At 38.6% G+C, this 13257-nt stretch overlaps 1 protein-coding gene across 2 annotated transcripts in view; it reads right to left on the bottom strand.

Moving 5' to 3' along the window:
• Positions 1–553: 553 nt before the first annotated feature.
• The window catches only part of PNISR (PNN interacting serine and arginine rich protein), a 32005-nt gene continuing 19301 nt past the window's right edge, over positions 554–13257 (bottom strand). Inside the window, exons 5-12 of one of the 2 annotated variants that reach the window (XM_087774376.1) lie at positions 12950–13136; positions 12488–12678; positions 11731–11868; positions 10468–10567; positions 9683–9736; positions 8219–8389; positions 4457–5555; positions 554–4210 (exon numbers count right to left, since the gene is read on the bottom strand). In XM_087774376.1, the coding sequence (XP_087630502.1) occupies positions 4180–4210; positions 4457–5555; positions 8219–8389; positions 9683–9736; positions 10468–10567; positions 11731–11868; positions 12488–12678; positions 12950–13136 (1971 nt within the window). In that variant the 3' untranslated portion in view covers positions 554–4179. Of the gene's footprint in view, positions 4211–4456; positions 5559–8218; positions 8390–9682; positions 9737–10467; positions 10568–11730; positions 11869–12487; positions 12679–12949; positions 13137–13257 lie in introns of both variants that reach the window. The other variant, XM_087774375.1, reaches the window with a different exon arrangement.

Below are 13257 nucleotides of genomic sequence, written 5' to 3'. Positions count from 1 at the left end.
CTCCCTTAGCGTTGGCTTGTCGGGACGGCTCGGTGTCCCTCTCCGTCATTACCAAGTGGCACGCTGGGCCTGCAGGGGAGGGCCCAAAGTACAAGATGGCTGGGAGAGGGGAGCCGCGGGAGAGAAGCGATACCCAACAGCCCGCAGTCCCCATCCGTGGCACGGCGCAGAGCTCTTGGGCCCCCGAGATGGCCGGGCTTGAGCCAAACTCCCAAGCGCTTCCCCTTAGGAGCCATCCTCGCTGGTTTGCTGCCTGCTGGGCGGTTTGCGGGCGAAGCCCGGGCTGCGGCCCCGGCGGGACCAGGCCGCCTGCCCCGCTCGGGCGCTGCAGCCCAGGGCCCCGCGCCGAGGCTCGGCTGAGGGGTTTGAATCCACGCGCCGCTGCGAGGGGCAGCGCTGGAGGTTCAGAGATGACAGCCGCAGGGAGCTCTGCCTCTCCTCTTTCCTCTTGGCGGGCTTCGGCACTTTCAGATCCCCACGGTGAGCTAGTTTAACATGTTTAAACGGTAAAGAATTAAGCCAGTTTTTAAAAAGAATCGTTTTCTCACACTTTATTGAGCCGCAGGCCTCATGAGAAAGCCCCATGAAAACCAAAGCTGGCTGGAAGGGAGCCGTGCGGAGCAAGGCGGGGGTAAGCCACGACGGCAGCAGCCGGCAGCGCTGCCGTGCTTCCCAGGCGGATGATCGCAGCGGCTGGGCTCCCTGCCCGGCCCTGCGGACGCTGGCACCCGCGGGTGGGGGGTCACGGCCCGCGCAGAGCCAGGGGCAGGAGCACCCTCCAGGCAGCAGCAGGTTTGGAGTCGTGTACCCAGTCACGGTGTAACCAGTCATGGTGTAACCGGTCACAGTTTGACTCGCTCCTCCCTCGATCCACTACCAGTCTGTTTTATTAACTGACCTTGCTCGGTGCTACAACCCTCACGGCTTTGACATCTGCCCATTTACAAGTCTCCTGTAAATATCGTATCTAGTAGTTGAAGTTTGGATGTTGGGTTTTTTTTAAAGCTAAATAAGGACTGAAAGGTCTCAGAAGCTCGTCTCAGCAGCAATTAAATATATGGCAAACCTGCTTAGCGTGTACGTGCACCGCTTCTCACCTACTTTCCATCCAGCAAAGCTGATGGTGCAGTGGACTTACGAGTCAGTAACACCTCAGAGCTACTGCAAAAAAAGCTCAAAGAAATCCTTTATGCTAAGACACACTGTCTCCTTAAGACACAAAACTAAGCCTTCCTTCAAAGTGCGCTTCTGCATATTGCTTAGGCAAATTAATTTATTACTTGTGATTTATTTAGTAAAGCAAATGCAAAATCTGGAGAGAGCGAGCCAATCCTTACGTTGCCATTGCTTTTATATTTGTGATTTTAAAAAATTTAGTAACAAGCAATTAAATACATGCACACTGGCAAGTATTTTACTTAACAGGGCAAGCTGGTTTTAAACTGGGGGTAGCTATTCCATTTTTCTATTATTAAACACAGACTTCAAGATAACAGCAGTTAAAAAGCAGCAGCCCAGACTCTAACCTATCCCACAAGACAGGGCCTCAAAGATATAAATAATAACAGATTTTTCCAAACCAGTTATGACACCATATTTGAAAAAGTGTGTAGTTACTCAATCTTTAAAGTTAGAATATTTTACCCAACTACTCTTTCTTCGCCTATCCATGGCCACAGCTGGTTCCTCTTTCTTAGAGAGCGTAACTGGTACCTTGGGGTACATATCCACATTGGTTTTGTTATAGTCATCTTCAAAACAATTTGCAGGGAAACCATTTTTCACTTGATTCCACACCATCCCTTATTTATTAAAAAAATTTTTCAAGGGAACTGCCTCTGAATGTCATGTTGCTGCATGATATTCAAAATTGTATGTCTTGCTCTCCTGCAGTGCACTGAAATATTTTTGCAGTGGTTATTTTAAAACGTAAAAGAATAGAGCAACAACCCAATTTAGACTTTGCCAAAACGATACATTCCCATTTTTGTATATACTTGCATATGTTTTAAGATCACTTCAGATGTATGGAATTAAAGACTGGATGTTGTTTTAGCCTTTACCATTGAAAAACATTCATAAGGGAGTTACTAAAACACAAAGAAGCCTCATGTATGTGAAGCTGACACGGTACCAATGTATTTTTAATTACTCGTGTGCTGAGTATGCTGTTTAGTAAGATTTCTGAAACAGTTAAATACAGAGATCGTATGCTCCTTTTATTGGCATACAGTCACTACCCATATAAGTGCATTTGTGTCAAAAAAATAATTCTCATTTACAGGAAGTGACAGAATTCCAGTTGTTGGCAGAGTATATAAAGCTTTTCATACACAATCCTTTTTATTATTAGACAGAGAATATAAAATCTGAACTGAAAATCAAAGTCAATGCATCATGGAAACTGTATTCCTCAATAGCTTTTCTTAAACTTAATTGTAGTTTCTTTCTCTCTCTCTCTCTCTCAAAAGACATCTTTCTAAGGCATCTGAACTGTTACGCTACCTACTGTTCAAAAAATCCCCACTTTTACCAAAAGCCAATAGTGTACTGAGATTGGATCACTACATCATTATTTATCCACACCAATACAAGTCAAATTAGCGTGTTGCAAATTATGCCTTATTTTGCTACGAGGTATGACTGCTTACTCTATGTGAAAGGACTTAATTGGGAGGGGTATGTTATTTATAACTGATTATTTATCTGTAACAGTGTTTTGATAAACATGCATGTATTCCCCAGCCATTAGCTTGCTTAATAAACGTATAGTTAAAATGTGCTTCTTTGCACTGAAGCAGATTACTTCTGCATCTAATTTATGAAAAAAAATTACACTGGCCAAAATGCTGCATAGCTGAATTCTAATTTTAGTTAAATGGATTAATCTGTTCATGAAGACATGCTTTGCAAGTTGCCTGTACTAGTATATCTTTTTCTTAGAAGATACAGCCATCAAAGAGATCTTACTTTGATGTCAAGCCTTTTATCTTTTTCGCAATTGGTATCATACCAGACCTTCTAGGCACAGATCTCCAATCTTTTCCTGAATTAATGTTCTTCTGTAACAGTCACTGGCCTAGCATCGTGTATTGGTTTGTTTTATTTTTCAGCTAGTATTATTTCACGCTCTTGTTACTAACAGCAATAGTTCATTTCCTGAAGAAGGAGGTAATCAGTGACCTCTTTCACTTTATGGTGATACTAAAAACAAAAATTTAGTTACATTGCTGTCTAATCAATATATTAGCTTTACAGGAATCACAATTCTCGTAACACTAACAAAAATAACCAGCTTTAATGTTTACTACACAGTTAACGCATGTGCCAAAATGTAAAGTTAACCTATTGTCAGTTTTTGAATGTGTACTGAGTCCCATTTATAAATATATTCCATAAAAACATCTAAAATACTGAGTCTTGTTCCTGTAATATCCCTGAACATCCAGAAAGTTCTCTGGGAAAACTGGGTGAGGAATATAGTTCCAGAGCTTAACACTGTCACACAAGATCAGTTAGTCGCACATAATTCCTAATGGGGTTCAGTCTGTTTAAGTATAGCTTGTATTACAGTGCCCCATGTTTTACACACACAGCATATATTACTTGCTAGTCCAAATAAAAAGGTTATTAAAAATCTAAATACACATATCTAAAGAAAAAATAAGATGTCTTTTCTTTGTTCTTCCACACCCCCCCAAGAGATTAATCTCATGTCCATGGATTACATATTTTGACAAGTGTTTTACGTTAAAATCTTTTTCAAGTACTTTAAAAATTTCTTATACCAAAAAAAGCTGCCTTTTTCTTTTGTTTTTTTAAAAAGTACTTTCTACAATTTAACACAAAATTCAGGTGCAAGAATTTTAAACAAAAAATGAACTAAAGAGCTTTATTGACATCACAGTACATTCAATAGTAATTTTAAGAACATTACAGCTGAAAGAGAATGGCCTGTTTTATATTCTTAATAAGCACTACCGTTCTTGAAAAAATGTAATACAAAGAAATCCTATTAGGTATTTAATTCTGAGCAGCATTTGGAAAAAATACACCTATTTACAGATAAAAAAAGGATTCTGGTTTCACCTACGTAGCCACAATGTGCCTCTATAATGAGACAAGCCTTTTATAACTCATGGAATTTTTAAACGTCATAGCACTGGTGCCATAAATTCCTCAGCGTTTACGACGAAGAGGAGTCGTTGATCTGAAAAATAAAGGAAAAGGGGGAAAAAGTTAATTGGAAAAAATAAAAGACCCCCAAACCCACACACACTTTAGGCTTAGTAATCAATAGTTTAAAAGATTTTTCCAAAGTTACTTTTGCCTAAGACAAAAAATTTAATAAATACCATACTTTATTAAAAAAAGTTCATATGCTGTACACATGAAGATGAATATCAAAAAATAAAAAAAAAAAAAAGTCAGACAAAATACTTAAAAAGTATACTACCTTGATCGTGACTTAGACTTGTGTTTGCGGCTTGCCTTCTTACCAGACCTTTGAGATTTCTCCATGGAGCATGACCGAATATGCTTCGATTTCTTAGCCTTCTTTTCTTTACTGCTTCCTGGTGATTCAGAACTACTCCTCGCACTAGATTCGGAGCCTGACCGTTTTTTGCTATCTTTGGTAGAAATTTTTTTGCTTTCTTGTCTGGAATCCTGTCTTATTATTTTCACACATATTGAATCACTGCGAGAGAAAGTTCTTTCGCTGTCTCTTTTTCTCTTTAATCTACTGTCGTCATGATTGCCAGCCTTACCCTCTTTTTCCTCTTTTTTGGGCTTATCTTTTCTTTTTTCCTGATCTCTCTCCCTTTCTCTGTTCTTTTTCCTGTCTTTATCTACACCTCCGCCCGGCTCCTTCTTCCTTTCTTGATCTTTACCCTCACTTTTATGTTTGTGCCTATTTCCAGTAGGGCTTCTACGCTGGTCTTCCGTTTTACGTCTATCCCTGCTTCTGCTGCGGCTCGCACGGTTAGCTCGCCTGTCTCTTGAACGGCTACTACTTCTACGTCTATCCCAGCTTCTCTCTCTCGAAGGACTCCGATTTCTTCGCCTCTCCCCTCTTTCAGCACTGCGATTTCGACTAGATCTTCTCCTTTCCCTTATTTTCTCCCTGCTCCTACTCCTCTCTCTCCTGTTTCTGTGGGAGTAACTCCTGCTTCTACTGCGCCTAACTTTATGTGAAGGCGTCCTACTGCGACTGTGTCTCTTCTTCCTTTTAGGAGAGGAAGAACGCGAAGAGCTGTGACTACTACCTGAGCTAGTGCTATAGGATGAACTAGATACAGTGCTGCTACTGCTACTGCTTCTGCTATTGCTGCTAGTGCTACCACTGCTAGAGCTTCTTGACCCACTCCTTCCTGTCCTCTCTTTACCCTCTTTTTTGAGTTCTAGATCAGGTGCGATTGCATTTGGAGATCTTTTCTTTTCATGAACCATATCTGCTTCAAGTTCTTTTGCCTCCTGCAATGCCGAGTTACTGTTTTGTTCTTTGTTGATAAATTCATTCATATCTTTTGAAACTTTTTCATTTTGTAGCTTTTCTTCTGGAAAAAAAAGTATACAAAAGAAAAATGCAATTGATTTGGAGTAATACGTCAATAATTTCCATACCTTTACTTTTGGCAAAACCAAATTTCCAAGCACCTTTCACAATACTTGCAATTAATACACTGTCTGCCATCATACCAACTACCTACCAAACAACGTGTTATTTTCTTTTTTTATAATGCTAGGGAAGTTGTACACTTTCTCTAAACCAGGAGGACAACCCAGACGCTTTTAGAAGTCCTTGATGTTATTTCATGTTTCAGTGGTTTAAGACAAAGTTCTCAAACAAATACCCTGGACCATCAGAACTCCCAAATTCATCTACACACACATACCTTTTCCTCCTGCGACCTTTTGACGCACCTGATTCTCCCCTCCTCCTCCCTACCACACTCCTCTAGGGGTACCTACGCTTCCTGCCTGCCTTCCAGCCCCGTTCATCTGGGTTTGAGTAATGACTGGCTCGTCTGAAGAAGCTGCATTTTCCCCACACAGTGCACGGGTGGCCTCTCAGCCTCAGAACAACATTGGCTGTACCTGTATGTTTTGTAGGCCTCATTACCCAAAAAAGTCTGAGAGAAGCACCTTCTGCTATAGCAACGCATGTCTGGTTTTTGGAAGAAAAATACCGGGTTTCTGGCGTTTTCTGAGGACAACTTAGATTAGTCCTAAACACTAACCAGTACAAGCAATTTATATTTTTCCTTGTTTTTAACAGGTTTTATAGCCAATGAATTCCAAGGAAGGGAGGAATAGCATAAAAAAGGAGACTTGTAGATAATACTTTGCTTAAGACTCAGCTCAAAAGTAAAGACCACAGCATTTAATACAGGCAGATGGCGAAGCTCTTGCAAAACAAAAGTTAATGTCAGTTGAGATTGTATGTAATCTTGGTAGTCAGCAAATACTATAAACATGGTAAGAAGAAAACATAAAACAAATTAAAAATACATTTATCGAAAGTAACATAATAAGGCCAAGATTTTCATATAGCAAAATAAAGAAATTCAGACGCTCAGAGCATTTTCCAGAGGTTTCCAACTTTAAAAAAGTTTAACTAATTTCTATTCAACCTAGGATCCTTTGCATCACTGGCCAAATTTATCTCCCCTTCCCACTTTAAATTGAACCCAGAAAAAAATAACTGACATAAAACATTTCTAGCCAAAAAATGGCCTTTTGATGTGGGCCATCAGTTCCTGAATTAACTTAGGGAATAAAACTGCATCCGGAAACCCAGAGTGATCCAAATGGCAACTGATGGTCAAATCTAACCCAGAAAACAATTCCATCTGGTCCCAGAGTTATTAGGTAATACAGGCAGAAGCCAGCGTATGTTAGAAAATGCTGTATTACATATTTGAAATCTTCTGCCTTTCCTAAATGCTGCTACAAATGAGACCCTGCATTTAGTATTCTTCGGTATTTTGGATGTACAGAATCGGTTTCTTTACTCTAGATTTATATTTTTGTAAATAGCCCCCATGGAGATGTCCTCAAACTGACATCTGGCTTCCTGCACTAGGAAGACAGAGGTCATAGGCCACCACTCAGTAACTCTCCATACGGCTATCTTTTTATGCATAGATCTTAAAACACTCAGTGAGAGACAGGAATATTAAGGAAACCAAAAGTTTAGCTAGTTCAGCCTTTTATTAAGGGATCCATATGTCTTATTTCTAGGCCTTTAAAATAAAAAGGAAGAAATCATCCATCTTAAAATAAGAAAAAATAAGTGCTATCGTAATAGCACTTTCTTTCTCCTCCAGCTTATGAACTTGGATCACAACTTCTTACCATTGTATTCATCTGTTGATCTAGACTGCTCTTCAGCAGTGCAAGGTGACTGTGATACCCTTTTGACCTATATTATTGGTACAAAAGGACAAACCTTACCTTGTATGGAGAAGCAGAAGTAAACCACAGATTTTTTTTTTTTTTTTTTAAATCAAGCCTGCCACCTTCTCAGAGGCTAAGTGTGAACTGACTGGGTTTAATAATCTTTCCCCAGTATTAGGTATAAAAATCCAGTTATGAAGATGCAGCATATGGAAACAAACCTCAACTACAACCAAGAACAGCGAGTTCAAAGAAACTGCGGCCTCCCACTGTACGTTCTGAAAGGCACGCTGCTCAAGGTTATGTCACAGAAAAGCAAGTTTTTCAGATGACGTGAAATGTGCTGCATATACTTAAGAGTACACAACTTTAAGGAATCAAGTTTATATAAACTGCAGTCTGGTGGAAAAAGGTTAAGTTTACCCCCCAGTCACAACTAAGATACTGATGATTTTTAAAAAACACATTATACACACACACGCATTTTTATAAAGCAATACTATTATTTATATAGTACAATATCTATAGCATATAGCTATATATGCACCATGTCTGCTCTTTCAACGCTGAAGTAGAATAGTTCATGGAAAACACTACATGGATTTTTTTTCTTATTAGAAAGAAAAGAAGCAAACTCCATTTTGATCAAGTAGCTCAAACATATTTTTTGTTAAAACTTTTTCATTCAAGAAATTAATTTCTAAATTTGGCTTCATATTTTTTGGCTTAAAACGTGTTTTCTCTCCCACCAATTTACATATACTAAGTAGTAAACTCCATAGACAGCAGCACAGTAAGGAGACATCATATGCTTTACCTTCTAGCTGTTTTTCTAGTAGTAGTTGCTGTTCTCTCTCTTTTCTCCAAAACGCTTCCTGTTTTTGCCTGATTCTGTGTCGTAATTCCTCATCATCAGTATCAGATGATTCAGAGCCTCTGTCACTCCTCTCATCTTCACTGTCTCCTGATCCATAACCACCCAGTCCACCTGCGTGCATAAAGTCCAGTCTATCACGAGGAAAGATTAAGCTTTGTTCTTAATATTTCTGTGGGGCAAAGAGGAGAGTAATATTGCCCTTCCTTCACTTCCTCTTCTCTGAAGAAGTTATTTTATTCTGGTAAGTGTCAGTGTTGTTTGACCGGTGTGATCAAGGCCCCCATATCTGCATTGATGCTCACTGTCTGGTTCTACTCCTTCTGGAACAGCTCGTCTATTTTCGGCAAGCAACCACTGTGATCACGGTACTTTTTCCATTGTATGGAAGGGCAAAAAAAGCTCCCTGCAGAGATCGTAACAGTGCCTGCCTCTGTATCAGCAACCGGACAGAAAATGCCTGGGACCTTTCCCAGAAGACATCTCTGAAATGACTTCAGCCGCCTCCATAGTCCAAAGCTACAGAAATTCTGAATGCCATATTAATTTTTCTATATTGATTTAGAAAACACCGCACTTTGACAGGTACGGAGACGGAACAGAAATGAACTTTCTTCTCACCTAGAGATATTACAACTACTGGACTGATAAGAAAGATAAAGTCAATTTAAGCATCTGACATGGAGATATTTTACTTTCTTTCAGTCTGAGGTTCTTATGATCTTTATTCAGTTAGCTTTAAAACATGAATACTTGTGATGATAACATTCGATCTAATTCATCGGAATTCCACATAACGAATGCATAACTGATCACTGACACTGCTGAAGGGTGTTTTAAATGACAAAAAGCATGTTGGAAAAGATCTTTTGCTGTTGTGTCTCAAGCTGGAATTTCAATCTCTTTTTCCTGTGTTGTTTCTGGTAATATATGATACGGGAGCCTCTGTGCTTATGTAGCTTTTCAATAAAATAATAATTCCAAAGATTATAATATTTTTGTCTATAGACTTTCACATTACTCTTCTATCACCTTTCCCTTCTTGTTTGGATGGAGCAAAATAGGAGAAAAATATAAAACAGTATTCTCTGAAGACTGCAGTGTGCTTCTGAAACAATCATACTTTGAAAGGGAAATTCATCTAAAGTTTTTATGTATTTTCAAAATTAGGGCAAGATTCTCATACACTAACTCACACTGACTATTTCTTTACTCCAAAAACCATCCCACTTATATCAGTAGGATCACCTGTGGAACAAACAAAGGTGCTGATAATGATAAATTTATCAGAAAGTGACCCATACTCCTGGGCAATTACAATCTAGTTTCAAAATGCAATTTCTAGAAACGCAAGGCAAGAGTGAAACTCCCCCTTTAAGCCCTCTCGAAAATAAGGAACATACTTACCGAGTCCAGTGAGGGAAGCCAGTGCACTGGACTGTGCCAGCTGTTTTGCAGGAGCTTTGTATCACATCAACAACAGGAACAACATGTTAACACAAATAGCCACGATTTCATAGTCATGAGTCTATGGTATTGTTAAATCTACTACTATTGCTGTTCTTTGGAGGGAGAGAAAAAACATTAAAAACGCATCATCCATTTAAAACCAATTCTAGATTTTCTGACCACGAAGATTTAGAATTTAACTGCAAATTAATAGTGAACAGAAAAAACCAAATATATACTCATAAATCACTTTCCAAGTTACAGCATCTGCACATAATTTTCAAGTTTCAGTAGTTACATATTTAGATTAACTCAGTTATGTTAAAAAAAAAAAAATCTGTTATGTAAGTACAATACATGTTAATAGTGAAAGCAAATGAATTACTAATTGAATACTCAAAGTTCGTCTCTTTTCACTTCTGAACAGCTAAGAACTTGAGATAAAGATGATAGCATTAAGAAACAGCTACAACTCAAGAGCCACTGACACACAGGTACCATTTTAACTAAATAAATGAATTGTGTGAAAGAAATGGAATAACTGAAGTAACTCACAATACACTGCACAGGACAACAGTACATGATTACTGGATTTGAACTCTACCAAGTTGGATGCATTATACTGGAATTGTTCTTGGGGGATAACTATGGAGGTTGAATGTTCTAGAGACATGCAAATATAGAATATTCACAGAAGAAACTAAAAAAAAAAAAAAAAGAACAAAAAAAAAGAACTGGCATACCTTTAGTTGCTTTACGGTGAACATCTTTGGCCACGTAATAAATTTCTTCATTTGTAACATCTAAGAGAATCTCTGTCAGCAGCATTTTTGTCAGCATCATCTGAAGAAAATTGTATATACAATTAAAGGCTAAAACCTCTTTGAATAAATGCTACATTCAAATTATATCCATAGAGCTTCACCTCTTTTGACGGATATGAAAGTACTCTCCTGCACATTTTATTTAATGATTTCTTTCAACAGATATGACTTAAAAATTTAAGTCTGAAATTGTTTAAATTTGACCTGATTTCAAAACTTCCAGAAGTTTGTATTTTGACTGTGAACTGTATCCACATGTATTACACACAACTATCCAGGGCACTGATTCCTAATGTCAAAGATGATACAACAAATGAATATGTAAATCAGAAATGTACTTAGACTGATCCCATTTATTGTTTTAAAAAATAAAGAGCAAATTTCTGTCTGATATGCTGCCTCACTGACCCCAATCCTGCAAAAATCATCAGAGGTTACTCACATAGGATTTTATTATTACATATTTACTATAAAAATTGAAATGTTGGTAGCTAGTTCTCCAAGCTGCTGAGTCTGGCCATGTGCTTTACAAAAATACGTTCATCAAACTTTTTAGAATCCAGGCCCTTCATTAACAAGGTTTCAGTTGTACAATTAGCATACAACTATGATTTCAAAGTATGAAGTTTCTGCAGACACAGTGAAATTGTTGCTGGTCTAGGACTTAGGTTTCTAGCACTTCCTTGCAAGAATACATTTCTTAATATCCCTTTCACAGGAACTGAGGTTGAAGCATAGATTTCATATGGGTGCATTTGATCATCAAAAGTTTTCAAGAATTTGACAAGTTAAGCCAAATCGTAGAATTAATAACAATCAATCTAAAGATTACAGTCATAGAATGGCTTAGGCTGGAAGGGACCTTAAAGATCATCTAACTCCAACCCCCTGCCATGGGCAGGGACGCCACCCACTAGACCAGGTTGCTCAGGGCCCCATCCAACCTGGCCAGTCATTACATTCTTTCACTACTGTGCTAAATATGAGTTATATAACCTATATCCTCATCTATATGAAAAAGCATTATAAAAGAGACATGCAAATATAACCCTGCTTTACTGAATGATATGTACTATGCCTCTATTGACAGTATCAGGCAGAGGAAAAGTGTTTTACATTGCTCATGTTTTTCAGGCATAGCAAATAGACAGAAATATTTAGTGATAACTACAGTATTAATACCATTTGATACTCCTTTTCTTCTTCTGTCATTTCTGGTTCACTTTGCTCCTCTTGAGGAGCTGGGGATGGACTCCTGCTGATTTTCCCAATGCTTACAGCTTCCGTGTTTTCAGCATCTTCATCTTCCTCATCACTGTCCTACAAGAACAGCATCATATATTTCAGGGAAAACTTAGATGTGAATCTCATTAGTTTCTATTTATGATAGTCAACTTGATTTACTTTGTACTGAAATCTGTATTACAGTTACCATAAAATTCTATTTCTTTTCTCCCTTCCTAATAAACATGCAGGTACCTCTCTACCCACACGAGATAAGTAAATACGTAGTTGTGAGTTCACTGCCAGACAAGTACTCAGAACTGCAAACAAATGAGATAAGTGCTAAAGTGAAGGCAACAAAAGCTTTCCTAAATGGGCTCGGTTTAGCAAATACAGGTATCTGAATTCGTTCAGCTACTGATTTAGAATTCAAACCTTCAAAGACCATATATGTTCCCAAAATACAGAAAAGAAAAAAGCCCAATTTCAACGTTGTTTCTTTGCTGCTACAGATCGAATAATGTACTTTTACCTCTCAGACATTAACAACTACAAAACACCAAGTAAATATCAACAAAGCAGCAGCTTAACTTTACTTTAAGCAACAAAAACAAAGAGATAACCAGGAATACAGAGTCTCTCTTTTGAAGAGACCAAAAAGTTGATACCTTTCAGGAAATACAAACCTGATCAAAAAGCAAACCCTTCTACTTACAAATTTACTTTTCTGAGGTAACCGCGGGCCATCCCCTTCTTCAGCCTCCTCGCTTTCCTTTTTTTCTTTTTTAGACATCTGTGAACGTTGCTGCTCCATCCTTTCTTTTTCCAATTTTTTCTGTTTTTCTCGTTCCATCTTTTCCAGGCCCTCACGAATCCAAGCAGGCAGAGTTCTACGCTTCACAGCATCTACATAAGCAAGGTTTACAGTTTTGTACGATGAAAAAACCTTCCCCCCCAAAAAAGAAAAAAACACCCAAGAACAAAGAAGCAAACCCTCCACCCCAATCCAAACAAGCCACAAATCTGATTGTGGGGAAAAAAAACATTTACAATAGCTTTTTCTTTCCCTTCTTTTTTACTTTATTACAAAAAAAAAAAAAAAAAAGTCCTCAAATTTTGCAATTCTTTTCAAAACACAGCTTTTATGTTTTTTCATTAAGGAGTGGTTAACATGTACCAATCTGTGGAGGCTCCTGCTTCACAGGCATCGCGATAGGTGAACGCTGTCTGTCTCTGAATGAGGGTCTTTCCCTTCGATTTTGAGGAGGTGCAGGAGGTGCTGGTGGACCTGGCGGCCCTGGTGGTCCTGGCTGCCAATAAGGTGGATGAAATCCACCTTGAGGTGGACCAAAAGCAGCCCCATGCTGAAAGAGTAATGCAGTTTATTTTTCTTCACATGTAACACTAAACACAGCATGTGCGCAAGTTGGTCTACAGAAATCCATGCAAGTAGGAATCCACGATTTCTAGGCTACTGAGATCTCT

The sequence above is a fragment of the Nipponia nippon genome, unplaced genomic scaffold (assembly GCF_047370975.1).
Source record: "Nipponia nippon isolate SJK-2023a ecotype South Korea unplaced genomic scaffold, ASM4737097v1 scaffold_4, whole genome shotgun sequence".
Lineage (NCBI taxonomy): Eukaryota > Metazoa > Chordata > Aves > Pelecaniformes > Threskiornithidae > Nipponia > Nipponia nippon.
The sequence above is the reverse complement of the archived record's forward strand: the minus strand, read 5'-3'. Positions and strand labels throughout refer to the sequence as shown.